This window comes from Oncorhynchus mykiss, chromosome 7 (genome assembly GCF_013265735.2).
Source record: "Oncorhynchus mykiss isolate Arlee chromosome 7, USDA_OmykA_1.1, whole genome shotgun sequence".
Lineage (NCBI taxonomy): Eukaryota > Metazoa > Chordata > Actinopteri > Salmoniformes > Salmonidae > Oncorhynchus > Oncorhynchus mykiss.
The window spans coordinates 58,276,663-58,300,078 of NC_048571.1; the positions used below are offsets into that span (position 1 = coordinate 58,276,663).

Here is a 23,416-nt window from a genome sequence, read left to right on the forward strand (position 1 = left end):
TATTTGCCCTCAAAAGCTCAGTAGGTCCGCCTATTCATATGTCAAGGGTTTAGTTTATAATAGCATGCTTCAACAGAAATTAACAACGAATTAACATAACTGTTATGCATACTCTCTCTCTCTGACAATCAGCAGTTTAAATATGTATTCTACACCATTCTGTTGGGCTGGGCTTCGTTTGTGACAACACATTCACTTTATTGTCGACGTCTATCAGGGAAAAGCAAACAAGAAGAAGATGAATTGGGCCTGAGTGGATTGGGGCCCCGGGAATGCCAGCCCTGTGCCGGCCATGGTTAATAATAGAGTGTCACATATTGAAAGGCTTTTTCTTAATGTTGTCCTGACTCTCTAACCTGCATGGAACCAGTGTCTCCTTATAAGGTCGTACACATAAACAATTCAGCACCATGGACAGCGCCGCGAAGCGTGCCAGCTAACGATATAGCACAATGAACAGCACCATGACGAGCATAGGCCTACACCAGTCACCTGAAATCTAAAATGTCACAGAATCAGCTTTTGCCTTATTATATTGCCATGACAAACCAAACCACCCTGGTCTTATAGGCCTATTGTGAGGTAAGGACAAGGTAATTTATCCATTTGTGTCACTAGAGATGACAGGGGGAGGTTAGGATATGGGAATGTCACTTCAACCCTAGTTCTGTCTCCGGTGATTTTCTTTTTGCATTACCCATAAATAAGTGACCTTGCAGCCCTCCCATCCTTTCCTCTTCTCTCCCAGTATGAACAAACTGCTGCATCAGTCAAATAATATTCTCTGACATTATAGTCCATGTGCAACTCAAGGTGGGCCAGGCTACTGTGTTCCTGCCATTCAATTGTTTCTGTGCACCGAATATAACAACTGTATTGCTCATCATTAGTCAGTGAAATTGGAGTAAGCTTAGGACTGAACAATTTTTATTGGGCATGCTGTTAATGCCATGGGTAACTGCATAAAAAGTCCTGGGATAAAACACATATTTGAAATGGTATATACAGTACCATGTTGCCATGGACATGAGCATCAGCAGATGGAAGAGGACATTTTTTGCCATCTTTATGAATGCAGTCATTGGGCTATAGAACCTTTACAAGGTACATTTGTTAATTAAAATCTTCCATCTGCATGCAGAGTGGTGTATCCAGGATCTGTGCAATGCACTAAAAATAAGTCAATTCATCAAGTTTTTCTAGAGATGTTTATTCATTTAATGGATTCATATGTACATACAGAAATATTCAGGCACTCTGGACTGAACTCTCAGCTTGCAAATAATTACAATATTTTCATTCTTTTCAGTTTTCAAAAGAAAAAAAATATTACACCCTGAAAAGGTAGCAGATCTGAGTTTTTAAACATGAATCAAAACATAATGGAAACGAGGGCAAAAGAGAACCTCGTGGTCTCTATTTGGTTCATTATCCCCCTATTTTGATGAATTCCTAATTAACTACTGGTATACACACACACACACACATTCATGCCTAACCAGTCTCAACTCTATCCCATCCGTGGCAACAATACTACTCTCCACCATCAAGAGTAAATGTGACAAATCATACTTCATAAAAACAATATATATTTATCATTCTTAAAAATGAATTAAATTCATTGTTGCGCAGCAATCAGCATCCCTGTGCAAGACTTAGAAAAACATCCTCCTTTAGAGGTAGAGGAGGACGTGTTTGACAAAAGGGGCATTTCTCTTTGTGGGAAGGCGTGTTTCACTGTAGGATGGGGGAGGACCTTGGGCCCACCTTGGCCCTGAGGAGGAAAGGCAGAGCAGGAGGGATGAGCCTGCCTACTTGAGCGCATTCATCCCTGTCCCCTCAGCCCTGACCAACAGCAGAGGGTGTGTGTGTGAAAGGTAATCAGTAAGTGTATATGGAAGTATGCATGAGTTTGTGTATAAACGTGCATGTTTGGTCAGGGGCGTATGATATTGCAGATTTGGTAGCATGGGCATCAGTAGAAGCAGACAGTGTGGAGGAAAGGCCTGTTGCTCTTGTCCTCAAACTCCTGCAGCAGCTCGTCCATTTCGTTTTCCATATCATCCGTGTGCTGGATCTGAGAGAGGGAAGGGACGATCAGACATACAACACCTGCTACAGGGGTCAAGGCAAGACATCCATACACTTTAGGGCTCAGTGTAATAGAATTACAGTGACATACCACTTACTCATACAACATTTAAGCATGTATTTATCGCCAATATAGTTTGCACACCTACGTTCCAAATCATTATGGTCAGACACACCATGTATCTTGCAGAAACACATATCCCACTGTAGCAACAACGTGACACTATGTAGCCATACTACCATATATCTCTGATATCCATGCTATGACAATGTAACAGTGTAATCCTGTGATAATGGTTGCTGGTGGCCAGGCAGGCAGAGACACTCACACACTGACACAGCTCACAGATGAGGAAAGCCCCCAGTGTGGCCTCCTCGTGGTTGTCCTGGATGTCCACGTTGATGACGTGAACCGGCGTGAAAGTCTCCTGCTCCCGAGAGCTCAGGTCTGAGTGGGAGAAATTGGGGAGAATAGTGATCGTTGATCAACATGAATCCAGAGTGACCTAGCCCGAGACTAACTTTATTTTAAGCGTATTCACTATTCCTAATTGATATTTCACAACTTGACATGAGAAGCCCCCAACCCCCCCTTCTGTCCCAGGTCCCTTCTCACCCTCTAGCACTTGGTCGTAGACCCTCTCTTCACAGGTGATGACCAGGTCAAACTGGTCCTTACAGCTCTGGAAGCGTTCCGGTCGGGACTTGATCCGCTTGTTGCGGTCCAGCATGTGCAGGATTCCATTCTGTGTGTATCTGAGGTGCTCAGGGTCAAGGAACACAGCAAGACGAAAGACCAACACACAATAGCTCAAACATATGAAACTTAAGGTGTCAGTCAGTCACTGTGAATACTCAAGACACAATGCCCCCTAGAGGCCAAAACTCACTCAAAATGTATTTGATCTTTGGAAGCTTCTAATAAATGTAACTAATAACACTTATTGTAACTGGCCTCAAATAACTTGAACTACCAGTGCAATATTTTAGGAAGTCACCTACCCTATCTACTCAATTTAAACAACAAAAAAATTGCTATTTTTTAGAGCAAAAACCGAGATGAATAGTCAAGAAAATATTACAGAAATTATCTCCAATCCTCGCCTGCATTGTAAGGATAAGGTCCCACTCTTGTATACTCCCAAATAGGGACTTGGCCAGTGAAAGGGGTGCTATGGTGTTCCCACTAACAATTAATATATAGCCCTTCTTTTTACGAGCATGCAGATATCTCCTTGCACAAAAATAAAGTTTTGTACATTTAAACATACCTCTTTAACCATACCCACCCCAAAGCACTACTGAGCAGGTCTTCCAACACTGAAATGTTTTAAATACGCTGAATCCCAAATGGATCGCTAGCTGCTACCCCACCATGTACTTCAGTAGATCTGAGAGGATTTAATAGGCATCTACAATATGGCAATCACTCCACCTTTTCACCTTAAGTGCTTAAACATATCTAATTTTCTCAGATCTTAGGTGTGAAGGGAGTAGGAGTCCATTTACGGTTGGTCCATGTGGGTTCCAGAGTGGCCGTATGAATGTATGCCTATTCAAAGAAGTTGGCTCCAATGGCCAATTTATTTTCTGAAGAGCATATGGTTGAGAGCCCTGTAGTGGGGGGAGGGGCTACAATTCTTTACATGTGAAAGCATATACTGACACAGCACAGAAGGAAAGAATGTTCACATTCAAAAGTAGTGCCCTTGGCTAAACAATATGTAGGATAAAAAAAACTACACTGACAACTAGTTGGGTCAAATACATATAGTTATACAAACCAGCCCTTCTCTTTTGTTTAAAGTCTACATCCAGGTCCTGATATGGAAAGACTGGGATATGTTCCCTAGAAGTATTGGTTTCTTGGCCCCGAATCAACCTACCTGGTTATAGAGGGTAAATGGCTACTTGTTTACATGTTGAAACCTGCTGAAGGCAAAATATTCCAAGCGCACCACCATTGTTAAAAAAGCATTGTGACAGCATGTGAGAAATCTCAAAAATAGATGTAATTGACTAGCCTGAGTGGCAGTCTATGTGCTATCATGCCAGCTTCTTGTCATTCTGTCATGCCAATGTTTGGATTAACAGGGGCAGCAATGGTGTTCGCAAGAGCACAAACAGATCTGAGATCAGGTTAGTGAAGGACACCCTTACCTACAAAATCTCCCAACAATAAACACTATGAAATACTTCCCTGTTCAATCACCCTTAACAATTTAATACTTCTAATTCTGTATATTTTTCTGTGAAGATAAAGATAATAACTCACTGCAGAAAAGAAACATGAAGAGGTAGGGCTGTGTTTATGTTGTGTCTGTGTGTGAATGCAAGAGTGCAGGGGATACAGCTCCTTGTCCTTGCGGACCAGGTCGTTGTACATCTGTTCATAAGTGGTTTTGAAGTCGTACACATTGGGCTTGTCCGGTGCAGGACCAGGTAGCTTCACATGGGACCCTGTCCCAAAAGAGCGAACTTCAAAGCCTCGCTTGCTGTATAAACAAAGAGAATGATGGGGGGAAACGGTTACTTACAGACCAGCACATGCAAGACAAAAAGCATAGACCACAGAAGGGGAAATTTGTGGATCAGTCACCATCAATAAAGTAATCTCATCTCAAGAGCCATATCACAGGCGTCATTCCCCAATAGGCAGGCTCTCCTTACCTCTCTCCACGCATGGAGATTTTCCAAGTTTTATTTACTCAGTAAAATTACAAATTAGTCTAAGATACATTTGTTTAGTGTTAAGGCCAAACAAATCAAACGTGAACAAGCATTGCTTTGCGTAGACTCGAGAAGACTGGTCGCGAACGACAACGCCATCAAAAGCTTCATGCGCTACAAATTAGAAATCAAGTATATTTCTCTCGCGTGGAGGCAAAGCAACGCTCGATCGTGTTTGATTTGACCTTTACCCTACCTAAAAAAAGTTATACATTTTGAGTGTAGAGGCTGCGTTTGATTTGACCTTTACCCTGCCTAAAAAGTTTCTAAATTTTGAATGTAGAGGCTGTTGAGTGACAACTACTTTATGACGCTTTCATGGAATAATCCCGAACCTGAAAGTACGTTGTAGGTGATGCATGGCAGGTCTCCCTATTTTTTTATATTTCACCATCTTTTTACAATTTCAGGTAGTTCACTGGTTGGTTGCCTAGTTCTAGTCAGAGTTTGATCTAGCTACCTCCAGCTAGTGACTGACGGAGGCTATGCGGATGGCCACTGCACTGAACAAAAAATGCCCTACTTCCGGTATTCGTAACACCGGCGAAGAAAAATAAATTAGCTTTATCTCCATGTGTGCCACTGGGAACTAGTTGAGCTTGATACGAAAATAAATAAGTATACGTCTCTGTCGTGTAAATATGGAAGTTAGCCATTGTGTATTGTAATAAAATGCGTCGTTTGCAGGAAACAGGCTGCGGTCTGCGTAGTAAGCCCATTGTTGTGTCGAGGAGGGTGAGCTCTCAGCCAGGTAAAAGACCCAGGCCGATGAAAATCAAAGGTCCTTGCTTCTTGGCATGTCGTCGTTGTTGTTTAGTTTTCTTCCAGTAATGTTACCTGAGGATGTTGTGCGCTTCCATGCTGCGGTTCTGGTTGCTCGAGCACACAACCGCCACGCGCAGCGGGTGGCTCGGCATTGCGAATGCTATTTTTCTGAAATAACTAGCAATCGAATGTTAAGTACAGCACACAACTAGTTAAAATGTGGTAGAAATGTAACTATTACAAAAAGACTGCTGGGAAGGCCTTCGATCTAGCTAACTAAGCAAATACAACGGGGTGTAAACGTTTCAAGGCGATGTTACAATCTTCTTTCTGTGAGCCTGTTAAAATGGCGGCGGGGACTTTTAACCAAGGTTTTACAGTTGATGTCATAGGGGGCAGGGCTTCATACCAAATCGATTTTTTTCCTCCTGTGCATGCATGACGTCATCCAAACAAACTTCTCAAGTGTTCCCAAGCCCTGATGATGCTGGAAAAGACGGCCACTTTTGATTTAATTTAATCTTTATTTAACTAGGCAAGTCAGTTAAAGAACAAATTCTTATTTACAATTACACCAGCCAAACCCAGATGACACAGGGCCAATTGTGCACTGCACTAATGAACTCCCAATCATGGCTGGTTGTGATACAGCCTGGATTCAAACCAGGGTGTCTGTAGTGATGCCTCTAGCACTGAGATGCAGTGCCTTAGGTCACTGCGCCACTTGGGAGCCCCCACTGTGCTACATGTATCCTACATTAATTGTACAAAAAGCTTAGGCATAGCCATCTATATTTTATTTTTTACAATGGATGGATGGATAGATAGACGGATAGACACAAATAATAATAATTTTCTGTACCCATTTACACATACAAAAATCATATGCTCGCAGTGTTTTATTGATTCCACAGGGCCTCCTAAACTAGAGGTTGGGCACAGTATATTTGGCAGACTGCAGAGCAGACCAGCCTGTTGAAGGTCTACAACAAAAATATAAACACAACATGCAACAATTTCGAAGATTTTACTGAGTTACATTTCATATAAGGAAATCAGTAAATTGAAATAAATTAATTAGTCCCTAATCTATGCATTTCACATGACTGGGCAGGGGCACAGCCATGGGTGGACATGGAAGGGCATAGGCCCACCCACTGGGGAGCCAGGCCCAGCCAATCAGAATGGGTTTTTCCTAACAAGTTTTTTTTTATTACAGACAGAAATACTCCTCAGTTTCATCAGCTGTCCGGGTGGCTGGTCTCAGACGATCCCACAGGTGAAGAAGTTGGATGAGGAGGTCCCGGGCTGGTGTGGTTACACGTGGTCTGTGGTTTTGAGGCCGGTTGGATGTTCTGCCAAATTCTCTAAAACAATGTTGGAGTTGGCTTATGGTAGAGAAATTAACATTCAATTCTCTGGCAACAGCTCTGGTGGACATTTCTGCAGTCAGCATGTAAATTGCATGCTCCTTCAAAACTTGAGACATGTGGCATTTTGTTGTGTGACCAGTGTAATGATCATGATGTTTAATCAGCTTCTTGATATGCCTCACCTGTCAGTATGATGGATTATTTTGGCAGAGGAGAAATGCTCACTAACAGGGATGTTCAGTATACATAGATCTCTACATCCAGGAGAAGGTAAGGCAAATAGGAATCATTCTTGGGTGCCTGAGGGTGCATTGTTGACATTAATTAAATTAACCCTCTCTGAGGTGAAAAGTAAGAAATCATTAATTCAATTACCTAATGTGCTTGAACTTATTACTTACCACTGAACATATGTAATTACTGCAAATATATAACTGGACCCCAAAAAAGAGGAATCGTTCTAAATACTGGTTCATAATATTGCTCAACTATAGACCATGTTTCACTCTTAGGTAGGCCTACTGACTAGCAGCTTACTATCTCTAATACAGAGCACTTTGATTACTAGCATAAAGGCTAATGAGATAAATACACAAGAGAAAAATAAACACACAAATTAATGCTCACACAAACGGAATTCTCTGAGCCCTATCATTTGAACAGTATTTCATAGTATTTGAAAGTGTGGTGGTCTGTTGTGAGGCTTAGTTCATCATTCTTCCACAAGCTTACAGATCTACTAGTGTGTAAGGTGCAATGCCCTGAATCCGAGTGAGATTTGTATTATGTGTGTGTGGGTGTTCAACCACAGTATGTTACATAAATGGGTTTTTAGTGTATTGATTTAGATGTGAGAATAAAATAAATGACTGCGATATTGCTGAATAAGGTTACGTGTGTGTGCACACACATGCGTGCGTGTTTGTGTGAGTGACATTAGTGGTAAGAGTTGTATGTGGAGTGTGAGTGCTGTGTCATGGGGCTCATGATGTTCTCAGTGATGTACGCCACCAGCAGGCAGATGATGACCAGCATCACACAGATGGCTCCTCCCACCGTTGTCATGGCAATCACAATGTCCTGCATGCCCAAGGGTGAGACAGTGAACTCCACACAGTCCCACAGGTTCTCCCTCTGGCCTGCTCCTTCTGAGTGGAGCTGTGGGGTCAGGGTGGAGGCAAGCTGATGCAGGCAGATGCGGTAAGGGACGTTCTCATGCAGCTCAGTCAGCAAGAAGTCCCTGCAACCAGAGCCAAGATGGGTGTTAGCGCACTCAAACTGGGTGTAGCTCCCGTTCCACCAGCAGCTTAGCCCAAACCCACCCCTTCTGACACGTCGTCCACCGAATACCCTCTTTGGTGGGGCAGTTACAAACCTGCTCTCTTCCCCAAGCCCTGTCCCAGGGGCCCCTTTCTGTCCCTCTACACTTGTTCCTCTAGTCTCTGTCTCTTGTTTATCTAGGTCATGTCCAGCTGTGTTTCCTTTATTTGTCCTTTGAGCCTCTCCCCTCAGATCTTCATATGTCCACTGTAGTAGCACGCTGCCGTTGGTCAAAATGTTGGCCACCAGGGACCCTCCTGCTGATGGAACAGTCCGGCAGTCTCCACGATGACACCTGAACCCCAGCAGTGTGTGTCGAAAACACAGCCGCCCCCCGATTCCCTCCTCCATCACCCGGTAGGCACATATTGGTGCCACTCCTCCATCCATGGCCCACCCTGTTCCACCTTGAACATGGTCTGGCCTGCCAAATATCATAGTGGTGCCTGTATTGCCTCTGCTGGTTTTGATGGAGGAAGTGCCATTCCTATGGCTGAAGTCCCCCTGCCGCCTTGGTGAGCCCATTGTTTCATTCTTACTGAAATAATCAACATTGTAGATATGCTGTTGGCCAGAGATTGGGGAGACAGCCACGTCCTTCTCGCTTCCCTTGTCTGATGATGTGGATGAAGTTTGCGCGTCGCGGCCGCCGCTCGTCCGGTTGGAGACGATTGTCGCGCGGCACAGACAGAACAGTACTGCCGAGAAGGCAACCAGCGATTTTCTTCTCATTTCTTCTCTTCTTACCAGTTTACTTTCACTGTATTTAGTGCAAATGCATAGTGGACAGCTCCGTTACTGTCGGCGGAGATCCGAGGCGAGAGAGTTATGGGGGCAGGTTGCTTCCATTACACAGTCCTACACCACCATCAAAGCGCTGTATTCCCCCGATGGCCAGCACGAGAACAATCTGCGATAAAATCGGACAATAAAAATGATATACCATAGAATAATAGATGGCTGATTGATACAGACCACACTTTTAGAGAATGAGCCAGACTGCTATCACTTACGAATGCTTTGTTTTAAGCCATACACCACATGTTGGTTACGCACGCAACTCAACAGACCAATAAATAGGTCACACAGCTTATTAGAATGGTTAATGTAAACGGCAATAAATGTAAGATGCAATTTGGCTATTGAGAGAGAACTTACATTTCTAGGTTTTCGAGAACGAAGACGGCGGCAATGATCTTTTCAGGTACATTTGTCTCAGTCTTGTCCTGTCTGGCTGTCTGTGATGATTGTTGTGAGGAAGAGTGTGTGTTTTTGTGTCTGTCAGAATGTTTGTAGCGTAGTCATCAGCAGCCAATTACATGAGTCATAATTTCAAGTCCCTACTCCAATCTTAATTTCCCTGCCATCCTTTCTGTTTTTTTGTGCCTTTCCATCCTTCCACCCAACCGACCGTCCTCCAGTTAACTCCCACTCCTTACTCCCACATTGGGTGCCAGGCTGTAGTCTTCAATGCTGCTGTGTGTAGTCTTTTGTCCATACTATCAAATCAGGCAGATTATTGGAAATGCAATATAATGAGATTGTTTTGTGCAAAAAAAATAGTTTCTTATTATCAGGCGTAATTGTCTTGTAATAGCCTAAGCATGATATATTCATACTTATTCAAAATTGTAGGAAAATAAACTCTGATAACAGTTTATAACACATTCGTCATGATATAGGCAGATGTTACCAATACTAACGAACATCTGGATATTGTCAATAGTGGGCTATAATGTAAACCTGAAATCTAGGACTATGGTTTGTTTTGATGTGATGCGATTTCCAAACCTAGACTCTAATAATCAGGGATTCAACAAGGGTTCTTCTAAGATCCTCAAAGTTATTCGAAGACCCTCAGGGCTCTTGGCACTGAAAATGAATCAAGGAACCTCCTTAGTTGGTGGGGGTTCTTGCAGGAACCTAACTGCCCAACTTCGATTTGAATTTGAAAGGACAGCAGGTGCAAGGGTTGTCCCTTGTATGATCTATATTCATATTGTTTTACAATGATACTCTCTATCTTTTCATATTTGGGCAAATCTTTCTAAAACAGAAAATGGACACAATTCAATGGGTATCAATCAACAAAGAGTTACGAATATTTAGGCTATAAGAATATGTTGAAGGCTAGCTGTATTGGGTGCAGATGACTGAACTGATCACCTATTACCTCATATTTAGATATTTTTATTATGAATTGCCACTAAAATCATAATAAACACGGACAACTCAAATATTGTGTTATTGTTCTTGTTGTTATGCATATTATTATTATTATTATTAATAACAATAATAATAGTAGGGGAGTTAAATTAAATTAAAATTAATTAAATTAACTCCAAAAGGTTCTTCAAAGGGTTCCTCGAGGATCCATTAAAATAAGTTATTTGAAGAATTTATAGGGGTTCCCCCACAGTTTCAAATTGAAGAACCCCTAAAGGATACTCCAGGAACCTTTTCTTTTTAGAGTGTACAGTGACCTCAAGTGGTAATAATTGATAGTCGGTCTACAACATTCTACAACAAGCCTGTGTTTCTTTTGTACACATTCAAACACTTCTGAGGTTTTTGCTGAAACATTCATGTCTGGTTAGATAAACAACCTCCTTATAACTTCTTTAAAATAGTATTTAATCTTTGAAATAATTATGGAGAATTATAACAAGGATAATCAGAGCTGGATTATATCAATCTAAATACTCATTCATTGCTAATCATCATATGGGTAATAAAACTCACAGTTTAACAACACCTACTGGCAGTTATAATGGTCACAAAAAGCTTCATATCTTTCTCTGAAGATCTTTAATTTGAGAACATTTAGTCTTTGATCAGTTTTGACTCAGCAGTTCTATGTGGAGGTTATTGGAGGTAATGATTATATGTCCATTCCTAAAAGGAAAACATTGGCAAGCCAGCAAGGTAGTAGTGCCAAGGGAGAGGACAGGAACAGTGTGCAGCATCAGTGGAAGAGATGATTTTAATAAGACCGCTGGGAAGCCCCCGGGGGATGCTGGGTAAATGAGTCTAATGATGACTCTCTACGATCCTCCCCTCTGCGCAATGGGAGATAACAATGTGCGGGATGATGACATAACACACAAACATCTAAACATACACGTATGGGCCAACAGATATCTGCCACAGTCACATACCCCTTTTAAAATAGGTCGATTTAGCCATATTTTATTTGTTTGAATTGACAATTTACAGCCAGGTTTGTTAAAGGGCAACAAAGAAATACATGCCTGAACGCTCTCTCAAATGAGCTAAGATTGGCATGAAACCATTTGTATATCTTTATAGTATAGATGGTCTCAGGTGTTAGTCTTAGTCAGCCTCACATGTCTTGTTGACGTGACCTGTCTGTGTGATATGAGTTGATACACTATATATACAAAAGTACATGGACACCCCTGCAAATGAGTGGATTTAGCTATTAGCTGTATAGCTGTACTCGGGTCCAACACTCACTACCGAGTTTCAGACTGCCTCTGGAAGCAACTTCAGCACAATAACTAGTCGTAGGAAGCTTCATGAAATGGGTTTCTATGGCCAAGCAGCCACATACAGTACAAGCCTAAGATCACCATGCGCAATGCCAAACGTCGGTTGGAGTGGTGTAAAGCTCGCCACCATTGGACTCCGGAATTTAGGTTTGGTAGATGCCAGGAGAACGCTACCTGCCCCAATGCATATTGCCAACTATAACGTTTTGTGGAGGAGGAATAATGGTCTGGGGCTGTTTTTCAGGGTTTGGGCTAGGCCTCTTAGTTCCAGTGAAGGGAAATCTTAATCAATAACGTTATAGATGATTCTGTACTTCCAACTTTGTGGCAGCAGTTTAGGGAAGGCCCTTTTCTGTTTCAGCATGACAATGCCCCCGTGCACAATGCGAGGTCCATACAGAAATTATTCGTCGAGATCGGTGTGGAAAAACTTGACTGGCCTGCACAGAGCCCTGACCTCAACCCCATCGAACACCTTTGGGATGAATTGGAACGCCGACTGCGGGCCAGGTCTAATCGCCCAACATCAGTTCTCAACCGCCCTAATGCTCTTGTGGCTGAATGGAAGCAAGTCCGCACATCAATGTTCCAACATCTAGTGGAAAGCCTTCCCAGAAGAGTGGAGGCTGTTATACCAGCAAAAGGGGAGCCAGTGGTGTGTAAGTGGTGTGTGTTCGCTGCTGGCCAATGCAGTGACAAATCTGCATACCTAAGCAGCAGGCAAGGGCATGGAAGGCCTACCTAGGCGACAAATGATTAGAGTAAATTCACCCTGAGCCAGGTCAGCAACACTGAAGATGCTGAGTTTTTTTCTGGGATGGCTTTGTTTGTGTATGAGGGCGTGTAGGTGTCTATATAAATAGTTCACACTTAACAGGATAGAGGCAGAGGTAGAATTGAGACCCTAGAATAGCAATAATACATGTAGGCAATGAACAACAAAGAAATTGTGGCGCCATGCTGAGGATACGATGTCAAAGGTCCTCACTGTAGATGCTATTCTTTTTGGGTTGCTGGTCTTTTCTGGCATCCTGTGAAACATACTGATCATCCATGAGGTGAGGAGAAATGGAACCCTAACTGTCAATAGTCATGAAATATCTCCGCCTGAGATAACATCACATAATTAGTATAGCAGTTCATTATACTCTTTCTCTCTCCCTCTCTCTCAGGTGTTCGTCGGCCATTAAAAGTCTCTTGTCGGCTCCCTCCTTCTGACAAAATCCTGGTGAACCTGTCGCTTGCTAACCTGCTGATGTCTCTGTTCCTCACGGTGCCCGTCTTTGTGTCTGGACGTGTCCCTGGCCCTGGACTGATGCCACCTCTTCTTGCTGCTGTGGGTGTGGTGGCGGGCCGTGGGCTGCAGAGCCAGGAGCTGTGGGGTCCCTAGCACAGCAACGTGAAAGAAAGAGGGTGTGGGTGGGCCCGGAGCTGGTCTACGGGGTCAACCTGGCCTTCTCCCTGCTGGTGCTGGTCAACACCACTCAGGTCCACGGCAACACCATGGTGGAGCTGATGGTCATTAGCTACACCACCAGGCCCCTGCTGGGCTGTGTGTGGGATTTCCCCTCTGAGGAGCATGGCTCAGCCTTCGCCTCCTCCTTCCTGGCCCTCAACAAGGTGGCTCCACTGGTGCTGATTGGGCACCAACCTGGCTACACTGGCCAAGCACGACGGGCAAGGCAGGGGGAGGAATGCAGGGAGAGCTGGGCAGTCATGTGGTCAGTGAACGCAAGGGTAATCATGTGATCATGATGACGCTGTTTGTGGTTGCGATGGTGACGTACTAGAACCATAACGGGGGGAACCATGCAGAGGGGCTGCTGACTGTGTCCCACTTCTCTACTTCTCTGTTTGTGGGCTTCAGCCCTATGGTGGTGGCTCTGGGAAATGACAAGTTGAGGAGGGTCAAATGTCAACAGGAGGAAATAGTGGAGGAATGCAGAGCTCCAGACACAATGGGAAAGAAGGTAAAATAAACTGTTTTCACTATTCAGTAAGAGAGAGGTAATCAAAGTACAGGAGAGAGTTGAAGCAAATATCCAATTATTAAAACAAATATGTGACTGAATAAATGAGTATGACTTTGTATGGAATAATTAAATAACCAGTGCTTGCCTCCCCCTCATTCTGCTTTTAAATGTCCACATATATATATACAAACCCTGTTATAAGTAGTAACCCATCCAATAAATACCTTAGAACATTTAAAGTCATGGAATGTTTAAGATCTGGAGTGTTGAAATATTGTGATAAGTTCTCACATTCTGCAAAGACAGATCCTGTTGGACTGTTCACTCCCTCTCAATGAGCTTCATGTAGAGGAGCCTCTGGCATAGAGGCTCAGAGATTGAGAGATGGTACAAATAAAGGCCTTTATTTTGACTGTTTTTTAAAGAGCAAACAAGACAGAACATGTAACAACAACTATCTATAGATAGGAGTGCCCTTTCACGTACAGTCTATACATCAAAAACATTCTGTCGCTCACAAAAGAGCAGGTTTACAGAAATAAAATGTGTTAACGTAATCTCACTGACATGTACAGATGAACACATTTCATTGCAATGATGAACTCTACAACCTTTTCTATTAAACTCCTCCAAACAACTGACAGTGCTATTCCTCAGTACTGATAAATCAATAGAAATTGTGATAAAAAATAAATGAATTCTCTCATAGGTGCCATGTTAAATCAGTCTGCCTCTGGAAGAGAATCAAATGGTTGCCAACGTATAGAGAGGAATGCCAACAACCATGTCATTCTAATGTATTGTTAGGCTATGTTAAGGCAAGTGTACTATTATTATTCCACTGACTTCCCCATAATGTCAGTTGCAGTGTGTGTCAGGGTGTGGGACCTGTCAGTGAGTAAGAAAAGACTTAACGACAGCACGCAGCCGCCGGTGACCCACTGCCAGCACAATGGGTGAAATGGCGATGAAGATAGTGTTGGCAAAGCGAGCTATAACCAGAAGGAACCCGGCTGACAAACCTCGGTTGTAGTTGAAGTAGTTTATAGAAATGATGCTGGTTCCCCAAGACCCAATGAAGAGCATGATGAGGGCTAGAATCACCTGGAGAGAAAATTCCTAATTTTAACAACAATAACAATGTTACAGGTCCAAATCACATGTTGTCCATCTTTCCATCCACAATAACCAGGCGGCAGGCCACACACAACAAGACATCATTCTGAATCATTCCAGTCTCTCTCACCTTGGCAGCCCGTCTCTCAGCCGGTATCCTCTTGATGACGGGCACGTCCTGGGTCATGTGTGCTGGGTTGTGGGTCCTGCCGTGGGTGTAAAGTGTGTAGAGGGAGCCCAGGTTGGTGATGGCCATCAGGATGATAGGCAGGATCTCGTGGATCACCATGGAGGTGGTGGCATATGCCAGGCCGTTGTAGCTGGAGGGGAAGTTCCACACACAGCCCAGCAGGGGGCGCGTGGTGCTGCTGACCAACATCAGGGTCTGGAGGGGAGGGGGAGTAGAGAGGGAGCGTGGAGGGAAGAGGAGACGAGATGGGATGGGGAGGGAAGAGAAGGTAGAGAAGGGATATAAGACATTTTCCCACAATTCAAAGAGGAATACACATCACAATTGTCTATCTCTCCGCTTGTATTGAATCAGGGTCCTACCTCTGTGCTGTTCTTGTTCCCCTTGGTAGAGTAGATGTGTGCAGGTATAGCATAGATCAGGTTGAGGAACCAGATGAGGCCCAGGCTAATCAGGAGGGTCTTGGGGGGCCTGCGGGGTCCGTGAACAGTCCCAGGGGGAGGGGCCACGCGTCTCAGTGTCTGGAAGTGGAAAGCACTGAGGAAGAGTGTTGACCACACGTTGACTGAGCGAAGCCACACCCACACCCCCATCAGGACGTGACACCCGTCTTTGGAAGAGTTCAGCTAGAGAGAGAGCTGGGTGTGAGGTTTTATGTGTGTACACTATAGTGCCTACCTGAACAATGCTCTTATCAGTAAGTATGGCATGGTATATTGACAGATTGCTTTATTTTCACATGGCATATCTCTAGTTACAGCCACACCACCCTCCATAACTCTTACATTTTAAACTACAATTACTCAAAGACTAGCCCAAATCTTTCCTATATCTCAAGTATCACAACCATTTTACTTAGAGCCCAAACCACACATAATCAGCATACCTCCTTCCCCCTTGTTTCAAGCACCCACATACAGCCCTCATTCTTCATGGCATGCCCTACCAGAGTGCCCGACCCCTGCCACATTCCCATCCAGCTCCTTACCTCCAGCCCCAGGTCAGAGATGACCAGCAGGACGTTCCTCAGAACAGACACCAGCAGGTTGGACAAGACCATGTTCATCAGGATGATATCTGAGTTACGTACTCCACTGGGGTCTTTGAACACGCTGTCCAAGATCACGCCAATCACCGTGGTGTTACCCACAATGCCCAGTAGGACCAAGATTATGTAGAATGCGGTCTGGGTGGGAGACGTAGTGACACGGAGCCCCACACCCACAGGCTCCAACTCTCTCAACTCTGGCATTGGGCTCTCCATCTCGGCTACTGAATTGGAGTTAGAGTTCTGGGTAGAATACTCTTCAGTCTCTCTGCATCTTAATCTGTTTACCCAGTTTGTTATCAAAAGTTTCTTCTAAGAGTAGTTATATTCCAGTAACTGTCTGCAGCCTCTAATCCACTGCTAGATTTTTTATTCCAAATATCAACACCCTGTTGGTCATAGATCATAAATACAAATGTGCAAAACTCATATATTGATTGCTTCCCATCTATTATAGCTACACCTGTATAGACACTCCCTATTTCTGTAGCATTGAACACAAGCCCAACCTCCCACAGAACTACCAATGTCAAATCACCATGGACACCAGATAAATACAAAGTAGTTCCTGCCATACACATCCACCTAAAACCACAGCAAAAGGGTCTTTCCCTAGTTACCCAACCAACCTGTGCTAGGTCAGGTACACTGTACCCACTGGGCACAAACGTCAGTTCAATGTCTAGTTTTGATTTACATTTGGTTGAGTTTGTCAACTAACATGAACTCAACATGAAATCAACAGAAAATGTCACCATGTCATTGGATTTAGGTTAAACGTTTGGTGAAAAATGCCCTTATGTTGGTGACTTTTTGCAAATCCAATCAGTTTTCCAAGTTGATTCGATGTCACCAGATTGATTTTTGGGGTTGAAATTACATGGAAACAACATTGAATCAATCAGTTTTGCCCAGTGGGTATACCCATGGGAATGTCAGTGTTTCAACCTCAGATTTCTGCTACCAAGCTGAGAGTGCATAAAAATGGAACACAAGAGATTAATCAACTAGCCTAATTGAAACACGCTGCCTTAACAGCTATCTAGGTTCATTATAATGCCACACTAGCTCCCCCAGGGACAAATAGAGAGGTGCCTTTGTTTATGGTGCTCAATACGAAGTCCTCACTTGATGATTCCATTCATAAAACAAGACAAGAGATCATCTAAAAAGCATTTCATATATTGTTTGAACAAAAGCGTTGGACTATGATCTTTGGAGGGGAATTCAGACTTTTTTCTCTCCGCACGGATTTTAAGCATGGGGAAACGCATGTGCCAACCAGTTACGCTTTTGGGGTGGAGATCCCAATAACGGAGGTGTGGCAGAGGTGTGTAATATCATAATGTTTTTAAATCTATGCATGGGTTCTGAAACGGACATGAATATGTATATGTTTTGATGGCTATCTTTCATTGATCTCCATAATCTGAAAGCATTCTCCATAGGCTATACTAGTATTGTGCCAATCAAATTCTAATTAAAGGGATTGCTTTAGATAAATGAACTGAAAAACGAACTGAATGAAAACTCCCCGATAGCCGGAAAAAGTGTCCCAACCAAATATGGTGGATAAATTAAACGTCCTACTCGGTCCATTTACAATTGAATAAAAAATGTCACAGTTCCGGTTCTTCCATAGGCACCAGTGCATTAGCAACTGGGTCTGGTCTGATTTCTCGCTTCCTCTTCTGTCCCAACTGTCCCAAAAAAGGGAGTGGAGTCGGAGACAGAAGAGGAAGCAAGACACTTTTTTTCTGGTTCAAAGAAAGTCAATGAACTAAGAAGACCAGGAGCAACATCTAGGAGCAACAACGGCTCAGCCGAGAAGTGGTAGGCCACACGAGCTCACAGAACTAGACCGCAGAGTGCTGAAGCACGTAGCGCGTAAACATTGTCTGTCCTGAGTTGTAACACTCACTACCGAGTTCCTGCCTCTGGAAGCAACATGAGCACAATAACTGTTCGTCTGGAGCTTCATTAGCAGCCACACACAAGTCTAAGATCACCATTCGCAATGCCAAGTGTCGCCTGGAGTGGTGTAAAGGGATAAATCACACTTCACCATCTGGCAGTCCGATGGACGAATCTGGGTTTGGCGGAAATCTGGGTTTGGTGGAAAATCATGTCAGTTTATATCCTGAGTAAACTATCCATTTAAAGATGGTACAGTGTGTGTTTGAAACAAGAACACTTACCCTCAGATGGACAAAGAGGTTCAAAGTTGTTTTTGCTAAGCATAGCTATGAATTTGTCTCTAGTATTTTTAATATTTTAATACAATGAATTGCAACTTTCAACCTTTTCAGTGGCATGTTGAAAGAGTCATACAGTAATTGAGCATTAGAACTTATTAATACTTATCTGTACTAAATATATTTGGTTTAAAATTATTATCTACACCTGGGGCAATGGACATTTGGGAGAATGGGCATTTACAGAATGTTCAGCTAGAAATGTATTGTGTAGATCAAATATGGTCTACTGTCAGATAGATTGGAATAGTATAGGAAATTGTGTGTGCATTCTTTTTGCAATTCCAGATACAGCCCTGCCATTTGTTGAAAGCAGCCAATCCAATAGTTTCTGAAAATAAGTAATCTCCTGAGCTCTGTGTTCAAATGTATTTTTTTAAGTAGTTGCTTTTTCAGATGTTTTCAAATAGTTTTCAAAATGTAGTTACTTTCTGAGATCTGTATTCAAATAGTTAAAACAATTAGACATTTCTGGGGATCTGTATTGAAATAGTTGTAGTCAGCTCCAAAGTCACTATTTGTTGCCCCCCAAAAATTGTTACTTTCGACAAAGCATCTTTAAAGATGCACTGTGCAGAAATCTCTCCGCCATTTCCTGGTTGTTAAAATTCTAATAGTTCTCCTAATTTCAATTCATATGACAAAACATGCAAGTATAGTGTAGAATATCATTGTACAACCTAAACTGCTGTAAAATACATTTAATTAAACGACTATATTGTATTTTCAGCTGTTTGAAGCTGGTGTAGAAAACAGAAAGTAAAAAATGAAAAAATGAAACGTAAGAACAGGAAGCATAGAAACAGAGCACATAGAACAGATCTATTGCTTTTTAGACTTGTTTTCAATGATAATGACAGATCTGTAACTCACATTTCCATGTTTTTTATTCAACCTCTATTTAACTAGACATTTCAGTTAAGAACAAATTCTAATTTACAATGGCAGCCTAGGAACAGTGGGTTAACTGCCTTGTTCAGGGGTAGAAATACAGTTTATTACCTTCTTAGCTCAGGATTTGATCTAACAACCTTTTGGTTACTGGCCCAATGCACTAACCACTCTAACCACCTGCCGCCCCAGGTGAATTTGGTCGGTCCAAAAAGTTACATTTTGCAGCTAATTCTAGACTATATATTAAGATTCATATCTGATAGCCCACAACCATGTGCTAATGATCATACAGTGCCTAGTGAAAGTCTACACTACCCTTGCACAGTCTTTTCAAGTATTGTAGTGGCAGCATAATGTTTGGGTACATTTGTCATCAGCAAACCCAGGTAAAAAGTTAGAAGAAAACCTGCAGTAGTCTTCTGAAAATTTAACCCTGGGATAAGAGTTTTATTTTTCAGCGGGTCAATTACACAAATGTTTATCCCAAAGACACACCAGAAATGATTTCCAAGAGGTGGTGAGCAATGTTCCCTCTAAATTGCTGGCGTGCAGCTCCCCCTGGATTGCCAGAGAACAAATATCAGCGCTCACAGAGAAGCACGAGATTGAATTTCACTCAACTTTCTAGAGTTTTTCCCATTAGTTCACTCTATCAATGTTTCCCTTTACCGTGGGAATTGTGATCGAATCAACGTTACATTAGCCCATTTCGATGCAACATACCGAAACAAAACTAACTATAGGCTACAAGATATTTTGTTGTAGGCAGAACGCATCCGAGTAGGATTGCATTGACAAACACGACTCTGGCTCGCAACGCACTCTACACAAACCGAACCGTGCGGCATAATCGGTGCGGTTGCAGTAGACAGTGGTGTAAAGTACTTAAGGAAAAATACTTTAAAGTACTACTTAAGTAGTTGTTCGTGGTACCTGTACTTTACTTTACTATTCATATTTTTGACAACTTTTACTTTTACTTCACTACATTCCTAAATAAAATAATGTACTTTTAATTTTACATACATTTTCCCTGACACTCAAAAGTACTCATTAGATTTAGAATGTTTAGCAGGACAGGAAAATGGTCCAATTTACGCACTTATCGAGAAAACATCCCTGGTCATCCTACTGCCTCTGATCTGGCGGACTCACCAAATTTGCATGCTTAGTTTGTAAATTATGTCTGAGTGTTGGAGCACTTCATATATATACAGTGCCTTGCGAAAGTATTCGGCCCCCTTGAACTTTGCGACCTTTTGCCACATTTCAGGCTTCAAACATAAAGATATAAAACTGTATTTTTTTGTGAACAATCAACAACAAGTGGGACACAATCATGAAGTGGAACGACATTTATTGGATATTTCAAACTTTTTTAACAAATCAAAAACTGAAAAATTGGGCGTGCTAAATTATTCAGCCCCTTTACTTTCAGTGCAGCAAACTCTCTCCAGAAGTTCAGTGAGGATCTCTGAATGATCAAATGTTGACCTAAATGACTAATGATGATAAATACAATCCACCTGTGTGTAATCAAGTCTCCGTATGAATGCACCTGCACTGTGATAGTCTCAGAGGTCCGTTAAAAGCGCAGAGAGCATCATGAAGAACAAGGAACACACCAGGCAGGTCCGAGATACTGTTGTGAAGAAGTTTAAAGCCGGATTTGGATACAAAAAGATTTCCCAAGCTTTAAACATCCCAAGGAGCACTGTGCAGGCGATAATATTGAAATGGAAGGAGTATCAGACCACTGCAAATCTACCAAGACCTGGCCGTCCCTCTAAACCTTCAGCTCATACAAGGAGAAGACTGATCAGAGATGCAGCCAAGAGGCCCATGATCACTCTGGATGAACTGCAGAGATCTACAGCTGAGGTGGGAGACTCTGTCCATAGGACAACAATCAGTCAGTCGTATATTGCACAAATCTGGCCTTTATGGAAGAGTGGCAAGAAGAAAGCCATTTCTTAAAGATATCCATAAAAAGTGTAGTTTAAAGTTTGCCACAAGCCACCTGGGAGACACACCAAACATGTGGAAGAAGGTGCTCTGGTCAGATGAAACTAAAATTGAACTTTTTGGCAACAATGCAAAACGTTATGTTTGGCGTAAAAGCAACACAGCTGAACACACCATCCCCACTGTCAAACATGGTGGTGGCAGCATCATGGTTTGGGCCTGCTTTTCTTCAGCAGGGACAGGGAAGATGGTTTAAATTGATGGGAAGATGGATGGAGCCAAATACAGGACCATTCTGGAAGAAAACCTGATGGAGTCTGCAAAAGACCTGAGACTGGGACGGAGATTTGTCTTCCAACAAGACAATGATCCAAAACATAAAGCAAAATCTACAATGGAATGGTTAAAAAATAAACATATCCAGGTGTTAGAATGGCCAAGTCAAAGTCCAGACCTGAATCCAATCGAGAATCTGTGGAAAGAACTGAAAACTGCTGTTCACAAATGCTCTCCATCCAACCTCACTGAGCTCGAGCTGTTTTGCAAGGAGGAATGGGAAAAAATGTCAGTCTCTCGATGTGCAAAATTGATAGAGACATACCCCAAGCGACTTACAGCTGTAATCGCAGCAAAAGGTGGCGCTACAAAGTATTAACTTAAGGAGGCTGAATAATTTTGCACGCCCAATTTTTCAGTTTTTGATTTGTTAGAAAAGTTTGAAATATCCAATAAATGTCGTTCCACTTCATGATTGTGTCCCACTTGTTGTTGATTCTTCACAAAAAAAAACAGTTTTATATCTTTATGTTTGAAGTCTGAAATGTGGCAAAAGGTCGCAAAGTTCAAGGGGGCCGAATACTTTCGCAAGGCACTGTATATATATATATATATATATATATATTCACTTTGAACTGGACTGTTTTTACAGAACGAGCTTGTCTTGAGATTAAAGCTACATGTAGCGCAGTGTACACATTTGTTCATATCCTTTGCTAGTGAGTGAGTTATTAGCCCAGTTATACTGTATATCATTTGTAGTCAGCAATGAGGGGGTGATTGCTTCCTACAAGAGCACAAAACGTGTGCATTTCTAGACGTCTTTGAAAAGCGAGTCAGTTAAACATCTCTTAAGGATAGGATCCTTTTTTCCCATTTTCGCTTAAAATGACATACCCAAATCTAACTAGGCGCAATTTAGATTTTGTCCACTATGAGAGAGAAAAACAGTAGTTGAACAGTTTTGAAAATATTAATTTCTTCAAAAATGAAGGAGAAGCAAGAGAGAGCTAGCTACATTTAATTGTTTTTCCACTTTCACTTACTTAGCTAGTGAATGCAGCTAGCTAGTTTAGCCTACTCAAACATCCGACTCAAACGGAGAGGGATTCTATGGTACCTAAACTGGCTATGGCTATCCAACACTGGAACTCATCTAAGTCAAGGTAGCTTAAGGGTTTTATTCATTTAATTCCACCGGTGTTATCGATTTAAAGCCACCTGAGTCAGCTCTCCGTACTCATCCTGAGAAGTGTGTTAGAGTTCCAGTACAAGTGATGCCGGCTCTATGCACCAGGTCTCAGGTACGCCTTCCCAGCCCAGTACGTCCTCTGCTAGCTCCCCGCACTCACCGTGCGGAGTGTGTCATCGTTCCGGCACCATCTGTGCCAGTTCTACGCACCAGGTCTCCAGTATGCCTCCACAGCCCAGTACGTCATGTGCTAGCTCCCCGCACTCACCGTGCGGAGTGTGTCATCGTTCCAACACCATCTGTGCCAGCTCTACGCACCAGGTCTCCAGTGCGCCTCCACAGCCCAGTACGTCCTGTGCCTGCTCCTCGCACTCTCCCTCAAGTGCATGTCCCCAGTCTGGTACGTCCTTTGCCTGCTCCACGCACTCTCTTTGAAGTGCGTGTTCCCAGTCAGGTACGTCCTGTGCCTGCTCCTCGCACACTCCCTCAAGTGTGCCTTCTCTGTCCAGGATGTCCTGTGCCTGCTCCCCGCACTCGCCCTGAAGTGCGTGTCACTAGTCCGGTGCCACCTGTACCGGCCCCACGCGTCAGGCCTCCAGTGTGCCGTCCCAGTCCAGGACATCCTGTGCCTGCTCTTCGCGCTCGCCCTGAGGTGCGTGTCACCAGACCAGTACCACAGGGGCCGGCCCCACGCACCAGGCTTCCTGCGACGATCC

The 23,416-nt window shown here is 43.0% G+C and overlaps 3 protein-coding genes and 1 pseudogene across 6 annotated transcripts; 1 reads left to right on the forward strand and 3 right to left on the reverse strand.

Annotated features, from left to right (window-relative positions):
• Positions 1-1,189: 1,189 nt before the first annotated feature.
• On the reverse strand, positions 1,190-5,951 carry LOC110528064 (RNA polymerase II subunit A C-terminal domain phosphatase SSU72). 2 transcript variants are annotated; one of them, XM_021609855.2, is made up of 5 exons: positions 5,659-5,951; positions 4,443-4,586; positions 2,708-2,847; positions 2,421-2,539; positions 1,190-2,077 (listed from the first exon to the last, which is right to left on the reverse strand). In XM_021609855.2, exons 1-5 carry the CDS (start codon positions 5,736-5,738, stop codon positions 1,976-1,978), a joined length of 585 nt encoding a protein of 194 aa, XP_021465530.1. In that variant the 5' UTR covers positions 5,739-5,951; the 3' UTR covers positions 1,190-1,975. The 2 variants fall into 2 exon arrangements, with proteins under 2 accessions (XP_021465530.1, XP_021465531.1); XM_021609856.2 differs by lacking the exon at positions 5,659-5,951 and adding an exon at positions 5,157-5,637.
• Positions 5,952-7,081: 1,130 nt separating this feature from the next.
• LOC110528066 (fibronectin type III domain-containing protein 10-like) lies at positions 7,082-9,717 on the reverse strand. 3 transcript variants are annotated; one of them, XM_021609858.2, is made up of 3 exons: positions 9,438-9,717; positions 8,335-9,189; positions 7,082-8,199 (listed from the first exon to the last, which is right to left on the reverse strand). In XM_021609858.2, the coding sequence occupies exons 2-3, from the start codon at positions 9,009-9,011 to the stop codon at positions 7,896-7,898; spliced, it is 981 nt and encodes a 326-aa protein (XP_021465533.1). In that variant the 5' UTR covers positions 9,012-9,189; positions 9,438-9,717; the 3' UTR covers positions 7,082-7,895. The 3 variants fall into 3 exon arrangements, with proteins under 3 accessions (XP_021465533.1, XP_021465534.1, XP_021465532.1); XM_021609859.2 differs by lacking the exon at positions 8,335-9,189; XM_021609857.2 differs by having other exon boundaries at positions 7,082-9,189.
• A 3,045-nt stretch (positions 9,718-12,762) lies between these two features.
• LOC110527127 lies at positions 12,763-14,383 on the forward strand (annotated as a pseudogene).
• A 240-nt stretch (positions 14,384-14,623) lies between these two features.
• LOC110528979 (olfactory receptor class A-like protein 4) lies at positions 14,624-16,334 on the reverse strand. The gene is made up of 4 exons (XM_021611141.2): positions 16,059-16,334; positions 15,433-15,696; positions 15,011-15,265; positions 14,624-14,868 (listed from the first exon to the last, which is right to left on the reverse strand). Exons 1-4 carry the CDS (start codon positions 16,332-16,334, stop codon positions 14,656-14,658), a joined length of 1,008 nt encoding a protein of 335 aa, XP_021466816.2. The 3' UTR covers positions 14,624-14,655.
• Between the last annotated feature and the right edge of the window lie 7,082 nt (positions 16,335-23,416).

Bases quoted from the DNA above. Each gene is read 5' to 3' on its own strand.
- LOC110528064 (XM_021609855.2), bottom strand. From the start codon at position 5,738: ATGCCGAGCCACCCGCTGCGCGTGGCGGTTGTGTGCTCGAGCAACCAG. The intron at 2,540-2,707 runs GTGAGAAGGGAC...TCTCCCACTCAG, and splicing joins CTACGACCAAGTGCTAGAGG to ACCTGAGCTCTCGGGAGCAG. The intron at 2,078-2,420 runs GTGAGTGTCTCT...TCCCTCTCTCAG, and splicing joins TCTGTGAGCTGTGTCAGTGT to ATCCAGCACACGGATGATAT.
- LOC110528066 (XM_021609857.2), bottom strand. From the start codon at position 9,011: ATGAGAAGAAAATCGCTGGTTGCCTTCTCGGCAGTACTGTTCTGTCTG.
- LOC110528979 (XM_021611141.2), bottom strand. From the start codon at position 16,334: ATGGAGAGCCCAATGCCAGAGTTGAGAGAGTTGGAGCCTGTGGGTGTG. The intron at 15,266-15,432 runs GTAGGACCCTGA...CCTCCCCTCCAG, and splicing joins GGAACAAGAACAGCACAGAG to ACCCTGATGTTGGTCAGCAG. The intron at 14,869-15,010 runs GTGAGAGAGACT...TTTTCTCTCCAG, and splicing joins CTGAGAGACGGGCTGCCAAG to GTGATTCTAGCCCTCATCAT.